Raw genomic sequence first — 23,926 nt, forward strand, 5'->3', positions numbered from 1 at the left:
AAAACTACAGGAAAAAACTTATGTCCATGGTATTTTTATGTATAATTGCATAATGCATAATACAAAACTGTAAAATTCTGATTGTAATTCTAAAAAACTATATTTCAACATGTATTTACAATATTATTTAGACATTATGACTCTTTGTCTAGGTGCTGTAGCGCTTGGCTTGCCGCTGGTTGACGAGCTTCCTCAGGTGCTGGGTAATGGCAGATGGTTGCTTGTAGATCATTCGCCGGTCGGCTCCTTTTATGTGAATGTGATTGGCTGATGGGTAGGATTCCTCCAGAAACTTCTTTTGAAGTTTCGTTACCATCTGGTGCAGGAAAGAGATTTGTTAGTCAATTATTACCACACATTCAGACAGTGAGTGCCTCCTAAATCAGAGGATTCATTCCAGACTGATTATGAAGTAGCTCAGCTCACCTCGTTGAGCTTTTCTGGTATTTCTAGGTCGAAGTGATCTCCAGTGATCACACTCATAGATGTCCTGCTGGAGAGGTGTTTAAACTTTGAAATGTCTCTAGAAAAAGACAAAAATATGTGTTTATATCATTTTTATGTCAATAACAATTTATAGCAAATATAACTGTAAATTCTCAATCATTCAGATAGTTAATTCAATCTTAAACTTAAAACTAAAACAACTTCACTAACATTTAAATGAAAAGCCGACACATGTAATGCACATGAAGGACACAGGTCACTCTTTTGTTGACTGGGACAGCACCGTGCAGAGGATGCCCTAGGCATTGTTTGATGACATCACTGGGATGTCACCACCCTCCTCTATATCTGGTGGGTACTGCGGTCACCAAAACCAGTCATGAGGAAGCTCTCTGGATGGGCTTTACGATTAAATGTTAGTCCAGCTATTTTGTTTTACAGTATAGGATTATAGAGGCAACAATGTGAAAACAACTTCTCCTTACTTTACTTGAGAAGCGCTTTCATTCAAAAAGTAATGTTCATCCACAGCACTGCTCTGATGCCCAGGATTACATAGCAGGTATTTCTAGGAGGAATAAGCACATATTCATTAATCAAAGCAAACAGTGCTGAAGTACTGTGTATGTATTTTTGTACTGTGCCTAACTTATTTTCACAAAGAATTTAGATAGCCTTTTCTAAAAAGTACTCAATAACAACTATCGACATGAGATTTTTATGCACACATCTTTTCTTTAATTGACATCTAATCTAATGATTCTGACACAGTAAGTCAAAAGAACAGGCAGGGTTTATGGCCGTTTTCTCTGTGTATATGTTATTATAACCTTGAATTACCAGCCTACCCAAATCTCTCGTTGTCCTTGGAGATTTCAAGCACAATGATGTCCTTATCTCCTTGGCAACTGTAATACTTGAAAAGCTGAAATTGGTCCCTCATCACTTGTGCCATCACATGTGGGTGGCTGGCTGGCAGCAGCAGTCAAGGCGTCTTAATGAACTGTCCCTGTAGCTTTTATTCATTTCCTATATACAACCACGAGGAATGGGCAACACGACTGGTGTGAATGAAATAGACTACATAGGTGTGACGTCACTGACGTGTCGGCTACTCTATAGTATTTACATGTCTTACATGTCAAAGTAGATGAGAAGAGTAGATCGAATTGAGAATATAATATAAAAAAAACATCCCTGTATACAACCTCATCTCAAATACACGTTGGAAACACTTGCAGCTTATATTAACAGCTTATTCCCCGAGAAGTGCATGAGCTGTCAGTTTACAATATAGCAGGCATCAGAAGATACAGTGCATTTACTGTGTCCTGTCGGCTCAGCGTAAGGGTTCAATTTTCATTTATTTAAAAAGGAAATGTGTCTGCTGTCATATCATGCCAAATTCAGCGTCTGACAATATGAAAACAAATACTCCTGCAATCATCATCCGCACACATCTACAGTCGGGGAGCTCTAGCACCATCCTGTGGCTGGATTAGACCAGAAAGAAATTCAAGTATAATGCTTCAAACACATCAAAAACATCACCAATGATGCATGCACAATAATTTTGCACTTTGTCCCTTTAATTTCAAAGTTAATAATTCTAGTCTAAGTCTAACCTCAACATCTAACATTTTACAGTTTTACGCCAAGGCTTAAACCTCTGCAAAATTAACTCAGTTGAAGGTTTTACTGCACTAACACCATCACCCGTGTATGCTTCAATATGTGGCCTCAATGAAAACAAGTTTGGATACCCCTGTTGTAGACATACAGTGCTCTTAATGGTGTAGTAGACTACTTAAGAACTTTTACATTTATCAAATATACAGTTTGATATCATTCCTAAATGGTATCAATGTGGCAGTCTGACTTTGGGAAAAGACATAACTATTGAATGCTTGTGTATCTGGATCAGATCTGGTATTGGCACTCACCTGCCGCTGAATGACCTCCTCAGACACGTTTTGTCCTCTCACAGTTGGTTCGATGGCCCCCAGGATGATCAGCATGCGACTCAGGCCTGTGGCAGCGGAGAACTGCTTGGCTTGGAGTGACGGCAACAGCTTCCCATACCTCAATAAACACAGACAGAGAAAATGACACTCATTAAACTTTGGCAATTGGCGCTTCCATCTTGTCGCCATATGGCTGTTAGATTATCCATATACCCAAAAGGATACTAGATGACGGGACACTGATAACTTACTGATGCAATATTAGTGAAAATAAATATGTTCGGCCAAAATTAGCCAAAATAAATATGTTGGGCCACTTTTATTTTGGTATTTTTCTTCCAAATGACAATATAGCTCTATAACTAGCACAACTGACACTTTATTTGATTTTTCCCTGCAGGATGCCACCTGCTAATGTTGGAAGTAAAATTGTAAAGTTGGTCACAGTTTGTGTACAGAAAAAAACATTGCCATAATGCCATCAGAGTAAAAGCATTAGGCCTTGTCACTCCATGAGCAATGTAAAGCAATTCCTGTTCTTTCCTGAAATATAAAGTCTACACTTTTATACACTTATAAGCACTATTTGTTGGAGTAACTTGTCTGTCAGATATGTATTATGTTGATTATCAACATAACAATATTGGCCTTAATTATTCATCCCACACATGCAATAGCATGCTGAGAATTGATCCTCTTACTTCTTACTTATCAAGCTCTCAAGTTTGTCAAACTTGCTCAACCCCTTAAGGCTGAACATTTATTCTGCTTCTGACACTCAGTGCTACTATAAGCATCACAATGCCATGCTCGATCAGTGTACGTTTATTACTATTGAACTTTCTCAATGGCCTTACAACTGCAATGGCTTGAAATTGTACAAGCGGGATCTGTGAATGCTTGCAGTATGAATATTTCGTCAACTCTTTTGCAACACAAAATCAGAAAGTTTCTCTCCTAGAAACATTTGCCTAAGAAATGAGAAATGCTCTTTTTTTGGCAGATGACAGAAGAAGAGCAGTGGGATTTTGTAACTCAGGAGGCCCAATCGGTCTCGGCTCACTGGTGCTCTGAATTGCCTGGTCTCAGCCTGTGGAGCTCAATCAATAGTGCACTGTGCCTGCTGCTGCCATGACGGTACAGTGCTGTCTTCCCCAACACGCTGCAGATCTGCACTAGACACAGACTCCTGCCCTGTAGGTGTTGGAGACATTATCACTGTCTCCAATAATATAATGATGGCAACTGATTAATTAATGCAAAATGGAATTCTTTTTCTTATTGGGTAAAGCTGCTGTGAAAGTAACCTAAAATTCTCCAGGTGGTTCGTCTAATGTTTTGTAGGCAAGACAATTAGGTATTGAGGAGGAGACTAGATTCAATGTTATAAGATCAGATCGGATCTCAATCAGATCACCAGAAAATGCCAGGTCAAAACAGAATCAGGTCTGCAGCAGAGCTAAAACAGATCTAAAATAGGGCAAAGTCATGACTAGGGCAGTTCTTTTCTAGTTAAACACAGATTATCCCAAAACTCACCGGTGAATTGGATGGCTAGTAAAAAAGGTGTAGGTAGTAGTAAAGCCAGTCTGGAGGATCATTGTGTTGCCATTCTGTACAGCAATAACTCTAGTTGCCAGACTCTGTTGTGCTGAATGAAGGGTTAATTCAGCCAATTAAATTGCAGTGCGAAGCAATAGTTTTAGTGATCGGTGCATTGTCATAACATCAACAGTTTTATTAAAATCACTTGAAAGTTGCATTTTTTTAAATTCACTACATATTTTTGGTCAGTCAACTTTATGAACCTCTTCCTCCTTATTGTCATAAACCAGAGAAGGTTTGCATCACGTGTTTTTAAGTGCACTCTCCAACAGATGGTCTGCTTTGCTCCACTGACATCACAGTGTACACAGTTCTGTACAATCAGACCGCTATCTTAAACATGTACTTTTCATGTGTAGAATATCCCCATTTCACCTGTTGTTGATATGACATGTCTCTAGCCAAAGAACTGCGGCACGACATATCAGCTTCTGCTCCAATGTGTGCTTTTTGATTTATCAGATAAGGTCCATAGAAAGCGCGCAGACAGGGTTTTTCATCTGCTACAAATGGCTGTGTATAGATAACATATCAAGCATATATTTATGTGCAAGGAAAGTCTCCGGCAAGCCTATTAATAGGTACACACAGGAGAGAGGAGAGGAAAACAAGTCAACCGAGCTTTTTTTTCTTTGTTGAAAACTTTCTGAATCAGACCTTTGGAGGGTGATATTTTGACAATTTCATCTTCATGCCACAGTTTCCCCCCAACGTCTCCTTGGCACAATAGTGTAGAACTGCCGTGGTCGCATTTACTTGCAAACATTTTTTTCCACTCCTTGATTCCCCGAAATAATAACAGCAAAGACATAAATAAACTTCCCCACCTATCAGGCCTGCCAGTCTGATTCTGGTCAAATCATTCCTAGGTCTGGCATTGAACATTATTTCAAGGATTCTCCAGCCACCTGTCCTATTCCCTTTTCCATTTTTAATTCTGCCCCGGAGTGAGGATTATGCGAAGCAAGGCATGCGTGTCAAAGGGAAATTTAGTGGGTAAAGACAGCCCAGATTGGCGGGGATGAATTAAACAGATAACAGACAGAAGACGGCGTGTGCATGTGTGCGTGTGTGTTGGTGGGGGGGCTTGTAGAGCAAAATGCCTCACCGATGTTGGTCATTTCTGAAGGGGTTCTTTTTTTTTTTTTCTCCCCCCCCCCCCCACAGGAGCGCCCAGGCAATATCTAAATTAATAAAGTGATGAAATGAGTTTGTGCTGTGGACTTTCTGCTGTTTGACTTTCCCATCTGGATTAGTGCAGGCTGAATGGACGCTCTGTTACTTTTGTTACAACTGCGCAATTCACTGTCGGAATTTGGCCCGGCAGTGATAAGGCTTCCTCCCTCCCTCCCTCCTCATTTCCATGTCATTCCACATGCAGGGCCGCCGTTACCTGAGAGGCCGCTCACCCACAAAACAGTCGCCATTACACGAGCTCCTGCCGACTATTACACTGAGCCCAGGACGGTTAAACACTGGATATTACATGGGGCTCACCCAACTCTTACAGCCAGCCCATGCTTTTAAAGACTTGCTCGAGCAAAAGCCTCCTATAAGCATATTACAGGATAAGTATTCAAGAGGGACAAGTGCATAACGAGGCCCATAAGACGGCCCAGACATAATGTTTAGTGAATGCTTACTTTCTAACCTGAACCTGCTTAGCCATAAAAAAAAAACCTAAAAGGCCAAATTAAAAGAATTAGCATTGACAACGAATTTTACCAACAGCTTAAATTGGTCCAGAAAGTTCACAGGAAATAGAGATTGTTGGGCACCACCGCACAGGTATTCATCTTCAAATCATTTTGGTGTGCTTGGTAAGCATCAAAAGTACAACTAAAACATTCACAAACCTGGAGGACGTGATGTGAAAGCAATTGCATTTAATATAATTAGGCATAACAACCTGCAATGACCCCAAATAGCAGTCTGTAACATGCTTTAGTAAACAGCTAGTAAATGCTAGTAAACAGAGATACAATTTCCTCTTAGGAATTAGTTACTTATTTTCTTTTATAACAGGTAATTGGAGATATCCTGCAGAAAGAACGTCCAACTTTCTGTGTAAGTTTGCATACTGTCCAGTGTCCATAGGTGACTTCCGGACAGTCCAGATTCCCCTCCGACAAAAAAGCATATTATGGTCCCTATAAATGTGAGTGTAAATAAATGTACTACTCTAGTACTCTCTGTTTGTCTCTCTATTTTGTTTTGTCTTGCTCTCTTTATGCCTGGAACCTCAATCCATATCCAAAAAACAACTTTGACTACAAACATCTAACACTAGTTAGATGTTTTGTAGTAAGTCCCTCTGGCTCGCGCTCTGTTGTAGTTTGTCCATCCTCTTCATGAAAGCTATTAGATAAAATCACAGCATATATTCTGTAATTCATTTAAATACAAAAAATAATTAGGGCTGAAACAACTAATCAATTCATTAACAACTACTTAATAATTGAAAAAGTTGTCCACTATTTTAGTAATCGATTGTTTTCTGTTATACACAGACTCATAATTCAAACATTGCAGAACACATAGTATATTTATTCCATTATTCTGAAAAACAACTTTGTTTTAAAGTTAGTGTATGTAGTGTTTTGTACATTGTAAATTTCATAAATATGATCTGCCTGCATCTCAGGACAATTTTTCCAATCAGAAAGCAGAATTAGCTCCACTCTTATTGTTGCCAGATCCTATAGTTTACTGAAGCCTCCAGTCATTAAAACAAAGTGGCTGAACTGTGTTCTGAGCTTTCAAAGGAGGAAGAGCTGTTTACAGAAGATACTTTTTTCAAGCACTAAGCGCCTCCTGCAAACATTCACTTTAAGTTTAAGCATCCTATTGGTTCTGGGGGAAAATATGAATCATTTTCTTTCCCTTTGTATTTATCAATACTATACTAAATTGTTAATTTGCTTCTATATTTCATTATTTAAAATGTAAACGTCTTCCACTAACATGATTCATGATGACATAAACATAAAATAAATAAAGAAATGCCATCCACTGCTAATTGTTTCTATTTTATTTGTCAAAGTCGAAATTCCACTTCAAACAATAAGCCGTTACTCATTGGCTGTGGTTCTGTTGATTAAAAGGCACAAAAGGGATCATTGAGATTGACCAAAGATTTACATTTTGATCAAAATGATTAATTACACAATCTTTCTAATTCTAAACGCTACAACAGTAAAAGCCAGTCACAGAACATAATATATAAACACTATGATAGAGACGTAATACTCTACACTACCACAAGGTGTCATTCTTGCACCACAGCTGAGGAAGTTCTGTCTCATCCTGCTGAGGCTTCTTTCAGCGGCATCAATACTATAGATTACACTGGGGTAAACACACCGGGGCCGCGGCAGACCTGCTTCATTAGTGAAGCGAACAGCAATAGTTACGCTTACAGTGGTTCTAATTACAATTAATTGGCATTCCTGACTGGTCCAAAGGTCTCTGAATGAGGACAAGATGGAAGGAGAGAGAGTGAGTGAGTATCGGACCAAGTCATTAGATTCATGATTAACATCCCATTGGATGGATAGAAAATTGTCTATGTTCGATTTTCATTGTTAATAAGAATTATTTTAGTTCAAGTTCTGATTTTGCACAATTTTAAACCTTGGGGTTATTCAGTTAACAGTGTATGGACTCTAGCTCTGCTCTATCCAAATGACTATTTAGGCTACTTTGAATCACCAACTCACTAACACAGGGAATACATGGAGCCAGTTGGAGAAAGACCTCAAAACCTCAAAATTGTCAGGTCAACGGATTAGAAAAAAATATTATTATTATCAGAAAATTCTAAGGTGACTTGTTTGAGGATCTCTTCAAACGGGCAGATGGTCATCAAGTCAGATGAGCTCACGGTTCCATTATACTGTATATCGTCCTATCGCCCACCCCAAGTTACTTTCTGTTATATTGCTGTAAATCCTGGTTGTGATTAGGTCATACTCAAGTGAGTCATTGAACACAGCTCATGGTCAAGTGTCTGCATTGTTGATGCGGAGACCAGATCACGGTTTAAGGCCAAGGACTATGAGCAAAAGATTATATAATACAGTGTCACTGAGGGTTGTATGTTATCGACAATACAGGCAACTAAGCACAATGCTATGAAGAAAATAGATGACAATTAACATCCTCTCAAACCAAAAGACTAGGATTGAAAATATCACCACAATTTATTAAGTATATGTTTTTTAATTTGTTTTTTTAATTTGATGTTTTTGTAGGGGCATAAATCACAGATTAAACATATAGACAACTCAACACACAACTATCACAGGAGTATGTATTGATAGCATCTGTAAGAAAATGAGTATAAACCGGACTGTAGCTGTGTCAGGTGTGCATAGATGCAAAGGCACAATGCTTACACAAGGAATAGGAAGTTGTCTCACCACATCGCCTTCTTCAGACACACTTAGAGTTTGTGAGAGACGGCCAAAGGAAACATTTGTCACTAAACAACAATAATTCAATTTGTCTGTGGAAAATGTGGGATACTGTGAATACGCTGGCACATCATAGCTGCAAAAGTTATACAGTTTTTTTTAACAGTCATTATAAGCTTATTCTATCATGAGTCCTAATTCGCTTTCTCTTGGTGAGATGCTCTATGTCACTTTTTTTTCTGAATAAAAAATTGTCAAAATTTACAAGTCAGGGCAGTCTTGAAATTTTGAACAAGCAAAGTCCCTCAAAACTACCATCCAATCACATTTCCCCTGTGGCCAAATAGGAGCGTCTCCTTGCAGCCTGGCACTGAAATCATATGATACAAGTTCCCAAGGGAAAAAAACTCTGGACTGGTGCTGCAGCATCTTAAGGCTAATATTACTGGAAAATCTGTATGCATGACAGTCTGCATATGTGGTACGAGTGTGAGAGTGAGAGATACAAACTCTTTAAAAATATGACCAACAAAAATATTAATTTAAAGCAATTTGTTTGTTAATGGGTTGCTTCTGAATAGATCAGTGTTACCAAACCATGAATACAAATACTCCAGAGGGCACTCTGAATTATTACAGATTAAAAATAAAAACCACCAACAAAGACTAAATATTACAGCAACCGCATGTTAACAGAAGCCAAATTAGTGTTGAGTCATTGATGTTTTGACATACAGATGGATAAGCAGTTTAAATATGCTGTGTGATACATAAAAAAGGACAGAACACAATTTGAGCACTCCTTAGCCCGAAAACTGTTGCAAAATCATGTGCAAGACTTTTGGAAAGAAGTCCAGGTTATGAATGCTTTTAAAGTTCCTCTGCCCTCCAGTATTGAAGGAGTTACTGGGCTTGATAATGTGAAAAAGTGGAGAAAGCATTACAGTGACCTTTTCAATTGTGTAAAAGGTAAAAAACTAGTATTGGTAATGTCTCCACTGACAATGTGGTCATAACTACTGAGGAGGTAACTGAAGCCATTAGGAAACTATCAATGAGTAAATCTTGTGGCCTGGATCAAATCACAGCAGAGCATTTAAAACTTACCAGTCACAGACTTTTGATATTACTTGCTTTATGTATGTCAATGCGTGGTATATTGATTGTCATGCTCTATGCTGTTGTACTTGTTCCTGTCGTCAAGGATAAACCTGGGAAAAGTGCGATGTCAAAGGATGTCAAAGGATGAGGAGTTTAGTTTGGCTAAGTCCAACCCCTCTATTAACAGTTACTCTCACCTGTGGGTAAATATCTTTGTAGTTCTAAGTCTTTGTAGTTCTAAGTCCTAATGACCTAACTAACACCCGAGTTTCCGTCTGAACGGCCCTACTCTCAGCTGATCACTGCCAATTACCTGCCTATTGATCTGTCCTGGGCTGAGTTTCAGCCTCATTAGCATGACAGAGCCAGTCCACCATTCCAGTTCGTGGAGGAATTTTGCTTCTTCACAAAATTGCTTCTTTGACTCCTCTTTCAAACCAACATTTTTCTTTAGATAAAATGTTAACCTCTCTGTCCTCAAAGGAGTGGTAGAGGCTTTGAGGTAGAGGTGAACAGCAGACTGAGGGTCGCTTGTGCTTTCCCTGCGGTGTTGATAAAGACTCGTCTGTAGCTGTTGCTCTTTGCATTCCTCTTCTTTGAATCGAATCGAATAAAGCACATTGCTTTGTATGTGGCTTGTTTTGTCTTTGGGATTAACTATTTTTTGTCTCAGTGTGTTCATTGATTTGTGGTACACTGTGTTGTCTAAAGATTGAACTTTCTCTGAGACCCCCACTACATAGGGCAAGGAGACTCCCTTTCTTCTGGGCTCTGTCTGTCTGTCCTGTTCTTTAGGTGTTCTTGCCCTTTGTGCTTTAGAGTACAGAAGATGATTCAAGAACCTTCATTGAAGATGGACAACTCCTGTACGACTGAGAGCCTACCCTACACAGACACATCTACAAATAATTATTTTAGAGTGGAAAGTAGTTGTTCTCAACTGGTGTGTCAGAATCCAAAGTGTGTTGCAGAGCCTTTTTAGTGGGTTGTAGGCCTTTCCAAAAATGACAGTTGATTAATAATTTTGACAAGTTTTAGATATAGTCGGTCATGTAATGAACTCAGAAACCAAATATTTTTAATAGTATTTACGATACCAGGGTAAAATGGCAAAATAGCTTTGAAATTTATATTTTTATTTAGGTCATGGCTTGTCTTGAAAGGCTGAAAGTGGATCCTGAATTCACACCAGCTGAGGTAAAGTACCACTCACAGCTGCTCCAAATACAAATCATAATCTAGGTTCTAAGAATATTGTGATGTGAATTTTCTGCACAATTGTCCACCTTTTATTCTTGTCCAAATGTGAAAGATGAGGCCAACATTTGTTGTAAACAACAATCTGAATCCACTTAAACGTGCACAATGCAACGTCCTTATCCCATTGATCTTAATCCTGTTATTGCTGAATAAAAAATTAAAACCTATTTGCACAGCGCGGTCTGTTGAATGTTAAACAACACACCGCAGTTGAACAGTGAAAGGTGAATCTTAGTGTGATGATGTAACACTGCTATCAATTGTGCTCATGAAACAAAGACTGACAGTCGTGTTAGTCAACGACTGGCTGTTCTCCTGAATGCAATTTGCTCAGACTTATGCCAAAGCATCTCCTGATCCCCTGTAGCATGACCAACTGCTTGGATTTCCATCAAGAAGCATTAACCAAAACCCATGAGGAAATGAGACAAATGCCACAAAAGCTACAATAGAAATCCCTCTAAGACAGCTGACCCCAATATGAATACAAAAAGAGCAGAATGCCTACTCGCATGCATTGGCACAAACATATTGTGTCATTCTCAGCTAATTGTGGCAAGTCAATTTGCAGAATGAACTAATTTTCAGAGTGAGCTTGTGTTGATTCTGTCATCCCTCCACAGGATAGATTTCAAAATATCACTTACCGTTTATAAATGTTGTGGAATGTGCTTTATAAATAAATAAACTTAAACTTATGAGAAGAGCTTTGTTATGGAAATTGCCTGCTCTGGTGACAAACAGAGCAGAGACTGAAATGATGACCAGGTGCAGGCAAGCTTAAACTTAAACTTATCTTGTGTTCAAAGATCAGTATGCAGTAAGTTCAGTGGTCCCCAACTTTGTGTTTGGCGTACCCCATGGGCCTTTCATTTATCCTTTGAGTATCCCCTACATCGAGGTGGTGTTTGCACTTTCTGACAGTTTTTTTTACATGTCTCCATGTATGTTATGTACTGTGTGTTGTACAAGTTTAGTAGTATTCATGTATGTTCTGCATATTTGTCCCATGGGACTGCGGATGGAAATTAGCTCTAAGCTAAATCGGGCATATTTACAGCACTAGTTGTCATTAATATGCATTGCCCAATTCAAATAAATGAAAAGAAATGAGTGCTTCTGATTTTTATTTATTTTTCTTCCCTTTTTTTTCTCTCAAATCAAAATCCTATTGATTTGTCAATTAATATATTCCCAAATTCATCCCTTTTATGGCCAAATGAAATTCAAATTTCAACTTTTTTGAAAATTTTGCCCTGTGTTTTAACCTGAAATAAATAAAAGTACCCCCTGCTATATACTGGGATCCCCTCTGTTTGGGAAACACTAAGTAAGGCCACAGATGAGTTCCCTGGATACCATGTATGGGGGCACTGAATTATGAAACCCAGTTAATCTGACATTACAAGTTAAATTTTCAATTATGTTAGGCATTTTATTTGTATTATTGTTGATTTTCAGTAGAGCAAGTAGTAAGTACTAATTAATGTATGGATGTGCATGTATTAATGATAGCAGTATTGGCAAGGGAGCCATAATATATTTATGGACAGTGACAGTCACATTACCTTGACGTAGATTTTACACTGTATTCCTCTCCTGATGCAATCTTCTTCATTTACACAAGTTTGAAGATATTATTTATGTATTTTTTGTGAGAGTCTTATTCATTGCTTTTCTAATGTGTCAAATTCTGTAAAATATAATATTTCTCTTCTGTGAAGAGATGATCTGCACACAGGTCTTCCGTTTATAGCATTTTAGAATTAGCTGTTTTTATATTGTATGTTTTTTTGTCTCCTCTGAAGGACTTGCCCCATGTGGGATAAATAAAGTCTGAATCTGAATCTTTAGTGGATTTGCCATGTGGCAGTTTGTTGTTTTGAGACTTGGCTCTGATTATGCAGCAAAGGCTCCACTAAAAGCTTGTTCTCCTCTCAAACAATTTAAACAGGAACTATTCCAAATTTATATAACAGCGCGAATGTTATTTGTACTGTTATATTAATCTGGCTATTTCCAGGTTATCCTTTACTAATTACACATGTAAATACTTGTAAACAATATAAATAGCGTTACATAATTGTCACTTCTACCAAGATCCCTCCTCTGTGCCGTCCAATCAATATCCTCAGACTCAGCCCCATTCCTATGATCATTAATGCTTAATGAGATATATGCTGTGACAATGACTACCACTTGACACTGACAGTATCTTGCCTGGATTAAAGCTGTGTTATTAGACTTTCTGTCAGTCAGGCCCAATCACCGCTGCGCCCCTCGCTCTCTCCACGTCTGTTTCATGCTAAAAGATTGTGAACGACTAATGAGCTTCTTTGGCCTCCAATTAATCAAGCTAATGAGCCCCACCCAGCACAGATAATCAAGTGTGGCTGAATTCTTGCTGTAGAAGCCAATAAGAAGAGTTCCGAGATTGACTTGAAACGTTGCAAGTGCACAGTCAGTCAGCGCAATCGCTCTTATCTAAATCCTTTTCTCTTACTTGTATGTGCCCTTCAAAGCGCCGTATCACATTTCTTCTGTGGGCCAATTCCTATGTTGCTTCAGATTACATTTTTGAAGCCCAAAACAAACAAATGATATGGGAAAGCGGTTTTGTTATGGTAATCACAAAGTTGGGACTAGTTTATAACTTGAGAACTTGATATGTTGATTACCCCTTGCTGTTTATGGGTTTGCTTTGCATAATCTTCAATTCCTTTCTCCTTCCCCTTTTCTTATTGCAAACTTACCAGTACTCCTTCCACAGATCTTCCTCAAAGATGTCCTCAGGAATGGGATCAATCAAGACTAGGTTGGACACTTGCCTGGAGGACAGAGGGGACACAGACGCACAATGTAATAGTGTAATAGACGAGTTAAACTCATTGACTTAGTCCTGACTACTGTAGTCTCCTGGCCTGGGCGTAACGACAGCTAGCTGGCTGCCACCATCTCCATCCGTCTTTGGTAGAGTCGCCTGTGCTCTCAATAGATCCACAGGCGATATTTCTATTGGGATAGGTGTCACCCACTCACCGCTATTTAATTTTCCCAGTTTAACGACAGCAACATTGTGCCTGATTAAATACTAAATCTTTCATCCCCCGGCACATTCCCTTGTCACGTTTATCACTGCGTTGTCTCTGGGATGTAGCGGAGTTATGGACACTGATGGAAATAGCCACGGGAATATACGTATTACACCGGAGCCGCTGACTCTCACATTCCATAAAACTATTTTATAATGTTATTTATTCCTTTTTTTTTATTTTAGCCTTTAAATATATCTTAGCAGCCCTGAATGCTAAGAGCGTGTCGAGCTATTTCAAAACAAACAAATATGCAGGAAGTAGGAAGAGTATAGAATAAAACGATTTAGATATTTTCGGTTTTGTCAAAAAAGACCACGCATCATTATTGTTGGCACTTTTCTGTGCAAAAACCCTTTGTATACGAGGTCCACTTACACATCATGAATGTGGCTGTAGAACCTTGCATTGATGGCCCCGAGCTCTGACCCCACTAGGATGAACGGTGTGGCTATTTCTGCTGCCTGAAGAAGCCTGTGAAGATCATCCACCATCCTGCAAGACAACAACATCATCTGTTACTTACCACACAAACCAGGACGAGCTGCAAACGGGGCCAGAAGGAGGTTTATTTATTCAGCTACGAGGCCCCAAGACTGGTGACATGAAAGATGAGTACGGCATGGCACCATTCATCTCATTAATTTGTAATTCCTTCATTACCGGGTTTATTAAGAGCCCACGCAAACTGTTCATCAGTAGATCAGAAAATGGGGTGGGCAAAGATCAGTATAGCAAGTTGCAATGTTAAAGGTCTTCTGTATTTTGCTTTAATCCTAGGAAAGAAAAGTCTGCAGTGAATTCCACAAAACTAACATAAAACACTGATAAATACATTGAGAATGCCTTGCTCTGAGATGAAGGGATGGAACCAGGTGCTGTAACTTAACGAAAACTCTATTCATCATAGTGAGATATTTCTAAATGAAACCGTTGATATGGCGGACAAATTACTCAATTTGTGGAGTATTCTCTAACCCAGGTTTTACATATTGTGTCAGGGTACATAAAATGAACACTGACTTGCTTGCAAGTTTCAGCTATAAAAAAAAAAGCAGAGATCTGAAAAATAACTCATCTAACTAAAAAGGCATTGCAAAAGACTGCAGGAAAACAATCACCAGCAAACTTATGTCATCAGAGGAAGCATCCTCATTATAAAAGCTGCCACAGTGGCCCCTGTTTGGAGAGCCATCTGTTGTCCTGCGTTTGTTGTGCTAATAAATCAAAGCAGATATGGCACACTGAAATGAAGAGATTCCATAACGCTTGCAGGGTTAAGGTTAGCAAGTCATCCAACTCTTGAGATATTGAATTCAGAGAATATTGATGGCCTCCATCTCAAATGCGCTTCCCGGGCAAGGTGCCAAGGTTAACTAAAGTGCTGCTGACCAGCAATGAAGCACATCTGCACATCCCCTCATCCCTTAGGCAGATTTAGGGCTCAACTTATAAAGTTAAAATGTCAAAGACAGGAACATTACATTCACATCTTGCTGCAGTTTGAGGTGGTGCAGGGCAGAGCAGGGTTCAGCCAGGGCAGCTCATCACAAGGGTAGATTATGTGGAATAGATTACAAATCGATATACAGTTTCAATCAGACCAGTTGAAAAATGGCAACATTTCACAAGGGTCCAAGTAGAACTACAATAACCAACAAGAAGAAATGGGAGTGAGACAAAATAATGTTTAGTAAAGCTTCTATTGAAAACAACTATGAAACTGAAATAGGCTGCTTTTGCATCAAAAGTTTCAGACCACATGCCTTTAAAAGGCCCAAATTGTGCAAACACTGAATCAGAGTCATTTTCTGTCATTGTTATGATGTCCTGATAGCCAAGTGAAGTAGAGCCTCTTCACAGTGCGCCATCGCTGCTGAGGTGGGATGCAGTAAGACAGTCATTTTGAATTTCTTCCTGATCCTGAAGGTTATGTCAATGGTCAAGTCAAGTGGAAGACCCAAAACATTTCATCAGCACTGAGCCAGAGGATCCGATTGGCTGCCTGTCAAGACACTGAACGATCCTCAACCCAAATTAAGGCTGTAACTGGTGACTGTCTTACTGTGTCCCACCACAGCAGTGAGAGGCTCTGCTTATGCAGCTCCACAACCCGACCACGTTCAAAATGAGAACGTTTTGTTGCCTTTGCTATCAGGACGTCATGACAATGTGAATACCTGATAGAAAATGACACTGAATCAGTTTTGCACCGATTTGGCCTTTTAAAGGCATGTGGTCCTAAACTTATTTGTTGTTTTCAATAAAAGGTTAACTCAATTTTTTTTTGTCTCGCTCCCATTTCTTCTTGTTGCATATTGAAGTTCTACTTGGAACCCTGTGAACATCTAACCATACAAAATGTGAATTTTTGCCATTTTTCAACTACCCTTAATCTTTTGATCGGGGTTTTAAGTTTGTACCTTAGTGATATGGGGGGAAACATCTTTCTTCATTCTGATCCATCTAAATGTGTCCTACATTTATTTTTTTCACAATTAAAACTAATAAACTAATAATCTTTTCTTAAATGGTTAGACAACTGAAAATAAACCGCAGCATAAACAACAAATGCTATAAAAATAAACAAATCAAGACTATCCATTTGTGCACCATTAAACACACAGACACTGAGGATGTACAAACAACAAAGCACCACAGAATTTAGGAATCTCAATTGCCTTCTTGTGCGTGATGTAGACCTGCTTTGACGACATAGCTCAAAAGCAAAACAATTGTTACACATCAAGTAGATTAAGTGATAAATTTACTTCCTCTGCTTTACATTATATACCGGTAGTCAAACTGGATAAACATTCCAAAATGTACTCAGGGTTCTAATGGTTTGGACATTTAGACATAGACTTTTTATACCAGTAAGTGAAAAAACAAAATTGTAGTCAATATTTTGAGCTTACCGTCCTGTAGTGGACAGTCCCCATGTCCGTTCAGTTCCAGTGGTTTCATTCGGCATCAGGCGTCTGCTGAAGCCCAGGCCCATTCTGTCATATGTACAGACCTGTATATTGGGACAAACATAAATAAATAGCCATCCAGAAACTTTCTTGAAAATGTCTGAACATACTTTGAATAAGGAATCTGCTGGATCATCACAAAAAGCCTTTGATACATTATATGTGTTCTATACTGAAGCTATCTTTGCGGCGCTGTTGTAATTTAGTTTAGTAAGTCAGCAAGGTCTTTCCTGAGCAAGTCTGTGACCTCATTTGGGTCGCATTTCAGACAAACGACGAGGGGCAGGCTGTCAGACCCAGCTTTCTGCTACGCTGCGCCCTTGTTGAAGAGACAGGATGTGGCAGAGTTACGGCAACAAGTGTCCCTACAGGCCACTGACAACAAACAACACGGCCGCATTAGTGTGGCTGCTTACTGTGAGATGTACCCAGTAAATTTCAAACACAGTGCACCAATGTCATAAACACAGTTGGGAGGGATCTGGGTAGATGACTAACTATTTATTACAGCTTTATGACCTGCAAACAAAATGTCAACTTGTCAATTTGAAAACTGTCTTCAATATTGCACAAGTATTATTGCCATGTTTTACGACACCATTTAAAAAATGCATGTTTCAATAAATTTTTGCAAAAAAATCATCAGCAAAACAAAACCTAAAACAACACTAAATCAGAACCAACACATGTCTAAAATGGAAGTAATTCATGAGTAAAACTTTTGTACATGTATGTCACAATGAGTTTTTGTTTGATGCTGTTTGCAAAAAAAGTGTGTAAATCTCAAGTTAGATGGAAGATCACAGTGATTTTGTGATGTACTGTATCGTGGCTTTTTGCAATATTGTGCTACTATTTATGTATATTTCTATTTAAATCGTTCTCACCTTTGTAATTGAGGCCACATCTTCTTGAACATGGAACCACACATCCGAGGACATCCCAGTGGGGGCATCCAATATTACTGGAGAAAGATAATTTGTTAATGTAAAAACACAAAGCAACCTTGACTATCATTATAGTAAATATTCTTACCGACCGGCACCCCATGCCCTTTGCACAGGAGATGCATTCTCTGACCCAAACCAACATCAATAAGTTGGCCATCTGGATAAAAGCGAAAGGCCAGTTAAAGAAGTGCATAAGTAAAGTAATAGTAGAAACGTGAAATAATACAATTAACCAGCCTACAGAACTGCATGAACAATACCTCTAGGGAGAAGCATCTGGCCCTCTCTCTGGAGCGATGCATAGTTGAGAAATGGAGGAACAAGGACGATTAAAAGCAGACACTTCCCAATGTTGATTATCCATGAACCATACGACAATCTGCCTTGGACCTGAAGCGCCTGGGGTCGCTCCTCGGTCTCCTTGTTCAAACAAAAAACATAGTCATGAGCAACAGTAACCCTCTAGGCTGTATCGTTGTAAACATAACTAGGAGGTCAGCTACATATAATTTTGAATCAGTCCAAATAATGCCCCTGTATATTCCTGGCTTAAAAACATAGGCGAGGTTTAAAGATGTCAAAATACAGCCATTAAATGTCAAAAGCTGTAAATATATAGCAAAGGTCCAGCAGTCAGATTGGATGATGAGCAGCAGCAGCAGCAGCAGCAATGAGCTGTCACATGTAGCAATTAGCCGATCACCCGCTAATGTTTACTAACCTTTTCGTCCCCATTGGCATGGTCCTTGCCTATCGTCTGGGGGTCCGTTCGTCTGCGCATGATGAATGAAGTAATGCGCTAAAAAGCCTTACATTCATTAAAAAAAAACATAAACTGTGCAGAAGACAGAATGAATGGAAGCAAGCGCATAACTTCCTGATGTACGTACGGAAGGTGGTGAGGGACAATCCTTACGACACTTTGAATAAACACATTGGTAATTTATTTTTTTACAGTCTATGGTTTCGCCGCAATCTTCACGAAGATGTTCTCAGTTAGACGACCATATCAAGTCATACTATTGTTGTGGTTCAGTGATTTAGAAGAAAAATTATGTCAAACTAAACAAGTTGTATTTTTTACTGTGCCTGGCATACTGTAGTCATTGTGCTCAACCCATTAAGCTAATACTATACCTTTATTTGAATCAGTGCCACAATAAGACGTCTTGCTGTTAAGGCAACTTTATTTATACCACGCATTTCGTGCACAATGCGCCTTGGAATGGAACAGATTATTCATCACTTAAATCCTTGGTTTGATTACAGATAAACAGATGGGTGGAGCCATGTTCTGATATTTTTACAATAAAGCAGAGAGAGAACAGAGGCATGAGGCTGACAAGGCCCTGCATCATTAGGTTTAATCAAGGCTGGACAGAAACAAAAACAAGCACACAAACATACACCCACAGGCTGATGGTGAGTCAATACCTGACATTCATCATTTGGGAACCACCGCATTATAATTACTGCAATGAATTCCCCTCTTGGCTCAAGGCACCAGTCACCTGGCCTAACATGGCCTATTGTGGAGGCTTGACTTTGTCTACCTTATTTAACAGACAAATGAGACATTCATGATAATATATAATAGAGATGATATTTACATTTTGTTAAGGTTAAGGCTTTTATTTGTTATATCATAATTGTCAATAATTAAGTGAGTAATATTATCAGCAATATGAGTGTGCGATGCTGAATTCTTTTGTGCTTTGTCTCGTCATCTGCTATAGAATGGTTGAAGGTTTACACATAACTAGGATACTACAAGGTCAGAAAATTATGACAGGACAGGACAACATAGGACAAAGTATTATGGAGTCACACAATTTTCAAAGTCATCACATGTACATGAATAAAATAGATTACTGCAAATTCATCATAAGTTAAATTAAATTATTCATTCATCACAATTCATTAATAAATAATTACATTTTATTATCTAATTAATTGATTAATTCAAGTTTTGCAGCATACAGCCCTATGGGTGCATTTCATATTTTGCATAAGTAATAGTGATTTAATCACCTTAGCGCTAAACTTTGGATGAGGGACAACGTTTTTTAGCACTTCACAGTTGCCCCTGACTCAAGCCCTCGAAGCAGTTGTACTAAGATAGTTCGTAAGAGGAATTGGAGCTAAACCGATTTAAGCTAAATAAGGCAGGCATTTATAACTTTCTGAAATTGTCAAAGTTCAATAGATTAATTTTACAATGATTTGCATATGTTTGGTTGTAAAGTTAGAGCCTCTCTAGTATTGGTACATCTGTCAGAGACCAACTGGTTATACTAGATACAGTGCAAAACGTCATGGCAGCTTAATTGGTTTCCTTTGTTTTTTGTTCTGATGAAATTAATAAAAGTCAAGATTGCAAGATAAACTGCTTCACACCAAAGCCTCTTTGCAATGGTCTGAAGAAGAGGTAAATTCATTAGGTGGCAGCTTAGTTAAAAAACAAAAAGCAAGGCAGCTAAGGAATACCTAATAAAGTGCCCTATTATTTATTTTTTCCTACGGCACATTTTGTCCATCTTCAATGAGAACTTACATAACATGCCTGGTTTGTTCTGACATTTGAAATTTCACATTACTGCTACAAGGACATTGCACTTTATTACTATTCTAACAAGGTATTACATATTCCTCATGGCCATGAGTCACCTCTTTGCCAAGTACAGCCAGCATGAAAAGCCTTAATGCCAGGTCACCTTGACACCATTTGTGCCATATCTGGAGGCAGTGACCATTTTTAAGTTGTTGCTTCCAGCTTTGACATTCAGCAGAGCAAAATCCACAATTCATTTCAACCAAAGATGCACAAAGCCACCACTTTTTTCCTCCTATTATAGACAGACACAAAAAGGAAGGGCAGTGCAAAGGCTAAGTAAAAATAAAAGGTTGTGAATTTGACAGAACTGAGTGTTTCTCAAAAGTAGCGGTTGCATTCAAAACATTAGAGCACATAACGTATGTATGACCTGATGAAGACCACACAGGTCGAAATGGGTCGTTGAGTACCTCAGATCTTGAGTACCTCAGATCTTGTTTGGTCTTAGCACCAGAGCACAAAAGTTTGGCCTAGACAAGGGATCTTTTAGAAAATTTACCCTGGGATAACCTGTAGGAGCATATTTTATATAGCTTTATATGCTATGGATAGAAATTATACATCTGCTTTACCATGCAAATCTAAGAAATATATATTTTAGAATATAATATAGTTTGCTGGACTGTATCGTCGACTTGGACTGAGTTTGGTTAAGCTGGAGGCACCTGAGTCTAGAACCCAAGTTACAAAAATATGACTAGTGATTTTACTGAAAACAGCAGGTTCTCTTACAAATAGTTTCCTCCAACTCCATCAGGATTAGCAGGAGCTCTACCCACACAACAAAATTCACTTTTCAGGCCAAAGTAATGCTCAGGGCTGGTTGTATTTTAAACACTTTATTAGATGTCACAAAATGTATTTAAAAAGATATCTGGTTGTCACATGAAGTAGAAGCTTCTGCGAATAGAATTGAAACATCCCAAATTCAACCAAAATCCTCCATTGGTATAAACACTGGTATCTGCAGCATATTGCACTATATTGACAATATAATGTAGAAAAACCCACATTATTGAGTGAACTTATGTGCAATAGTCCAAACCACTATGGTTAAGACCACACAACTGAATTTATTTTTAGAGCTGTATTATGTACTTTCTTCACTTCTTGGCAGAACCACATCTACCTCAAAGAAATGGCACTATAACTTTCTATGTAGCTGAATAAAGCCAGTTCCTGTTGGTTTTATCTTCAGTGTCACATAAAGCAGCTGGTTAGCTGCGTGACACTTCCGCACTGGGCTGTCTGTATCTCAGAGACCATCACCAAATGTCGCCAGGGCACGCCTATCACTGCACGTGTCGGTGTGCCTTTATTAAATCAAAATAAGTAAGCGCTGAGGTGATGCTTTAATGCTGCATCTAAAAGTCATTATGTCACATACGTGTAGTGCCTTTCTCATATGTCAACTGCTGACATTTATTTTCTTCCCGGTATTATCCAGATTTGGCACTATATAAGTAAGTACCGCCTTTGCACTGAACAGGGAAGGGCCTGGTCGGTACTTGGACGGGAGACTGTTTGAGAACACCAGGAAGCCTGGGTGAATGTAATGAGTGAGTGGTTGGTGGTGGTCGGAGGGGCCAATGGCGCAGACTGGTTGCCTTGCTTCCGTCAGTCTACCCAAGGGCAGCTGTGGCTATGATAGTAGCTTACCATCACCGAGCATGGTGTGAATGAATAATGCACGAAATTGTAGTGCTTTATTTGTCATTGAACAACAGTACAACAAAATTGTGTTCAGGTGTTAGTCCTGGGCCGCTGCGACTGAGCCGCGCCACCACTGTGGGCCGACCTAAGCATGTTTTTGGAGGTAGGGAAAAACAGAGCTCCCGGAAGAAACCTGGCTGGCTGCCTCTCTGAAAGTGCACTGCCTCCTGGGTTTGTGCCTGTTTCAGAGCTTGGTGTCCTGCACTGGTCAGCTCCTCCACCTCTTCCTTCCTCTTCATCCCCTGCAGCTCCCTCCGCTCCACAACAGTCTTTCACATCTTCTGGGAAGAGTTTAGCAGTTAATCAGTTTTATTCTCCAGTGAATGTCCATCAGCCAGAACACTAAAGGGCTAGAAGGCTTGTGTGGCTTAGCTGTACATTTGCTCCAAACATTTAACATGATTTCTCTCATGATTACAAGTTTGTCTGTTAACTACAAATACAACAGACAGATGCTTAAAAAAGACTGCACTAAGGTTGTATTTACTATGTTTCCAGTTTATATAAACTTATAAGTATCAGTGAAACGCTGTTAGTACCATCAAAGCACAATGTGCTTTGATGGTACTTATGGTACTTATGTGATCATTTCTTGTTTATTCAAATTAGTGCATGCCACACCTTTTACTACTGCTGTTGGTGGAAACACCTTCTGTTTCTTATCTTTTCATTTATTCATGTGAGAGCGGTGGGGCGTTCGGTGGGGTAGGCATCAGTCCTTCGTCTCCTGCCTCCATGCAGTGCTCATCGATTTCAGCCCCTCTCTGCTGAAGTGCGCCATCAATCAATACAGTAACAAGTCTTCATTTAGACTTGAGAAATGCACTTTCCAGCTCAGTAGGCACACAGTCCCTGTGTCATGAATGCAGCCAGTGTTTGTGAGAGAAGCTTATAGGTCCTTCCTTTGGCCTTGAAACTTATCTGACCAACAACTAATACATGACTCCTGATAAACTACCAGTCAGTGAAAATAGATATAATAGATATGTGAAGTTTTATTAAGATAGACAAGATTAACATGTTTTAATGTTGTAGTTAAAACAAGTGTGTGAAATATTGTAAATAGGAGTGGATTGTTTTGACCCACTCATGATACTGTATGTCATTTGGGTAGTTGTAGGCCTAGTCTAGTGCAATAGGCTTATACCAGAACCAAACCATCTGGGATTCGGAAAAACAAAGACAAGCACATGCATATTATTTTATGGACAAAAGGGGTAAAAGATATACTGGTAATCATATAACACATTGTGTTTGGCATGGAGGTTTTAAATGTAAATGTGATACTCATATGTTTACGTAAAAAAAAAAGAAGAAAAAAAATAGACACTGTGACACATGCACGTGTTACACATGCTCTTCATTGGGCTATGTGTTTTTTATAGATATATCCAAGAGCATTCATATTGCATGGAGTTAAATTTGTTAAGACAAGTAATTTGGACCCCAAAAGTAGACACAGAGGAAAACAATTCCGGAATGAAAAAGTCTTTATTCTACACGGCTTTCTGCTCAGTGCGATTCTCGGACATCTAGTGGCAGCATTAAGATACGTCAAAGATATTCTTCGCTAGGTTTACTTGAAAAAAAAATTGAAAGGTTAATCTGCTGATCTTAGCCTTTTACATCGTAGTCTGCGCATTCTCCATCCTTTCCATATCTCTGTACAGCTGACTCCACACTGCACGTCCCGGGAATAACAACTCCTCCTCCTGCCCACCCCATCGCCTTGCCGGTGCTCGTATTTGGTATGGTCCGCTCCTCCCCTATCCTACGTCTCGCGGATGGTA

The 23,926-nt window shown here is 39.1% G+C and overlaps 1 protein-coding gene across 1 annotated transcript; it reads right to left on the reverse strand.

The window, feature by feature from the left end:
* Positions 1–59: 59 nt before the first annotated feature.
* Positions 60–18,690, reverse strand: LOC306966913 (uncharacterized protein). The gene is made up of 11 exons (XM_079561761.1): positions 18,531–18,690; positions 18,070–18,229; positions 17,895–17,966; positions 17,747–17,823; positions 16,803–16,903; positions 14,263–14,379; positions 13,546–13,620; positions 2,391–2,529; positions 933–1,015; positions 427–523; positions 60–316 (listed from the first exon to the last, which is right to left on the reverse strand). The coding sequence occupies exons 1-11, from the start codon at positions 18,588–18,590 to the stop codon at positions 149–151; spliced, it is 1,149 nt and encodes a 382-aa protein (XP_079417887.1). The 5' UTR covers positions 18,591–18,690; the 3' UTR covers positions 60–148.
* Between the last annotated feature and the right edge of the window lie 5,236 nt (positions 18,691–23,926).

Source organism: Gobius niger (genome assembly GCF_951799975.1).
Source record: "Gobius niger genome assembly, chromosome: 8".
Taxonomy (NCBI): domain Eukaryota; kingdom Metazoa; phylum Chordata; class Actinopteri; order Gobiiformes; family Gobiidae; genus Gobius; species Gobius niger.

Excerpts from the sequence above, each read along its gene's own strand:
- LOC306966913 (XM_079561761.1), bottom strand. The coding sequence starts at position 18,590 with ATGCGCAGACGAACGGACCCCCAGACGATAGGCAAGGACCATGCCAAT. Across the intron at positions 13,621-14,262 it reads TACAGCCACATTCATGATGT|GCAAGTGTCCAACCTAGTCT; the intron begins GTAAGTGGACCT and ends TCTGTCCTCCAG. Across the intron at positions 524-932 it reads GAAAGCGCTTCTCAAGTAAA|AGACATTTCAAAGTTTAAAC; the intron begins GTAAGGAGAAGT and ends GTCTTTTTCTAG.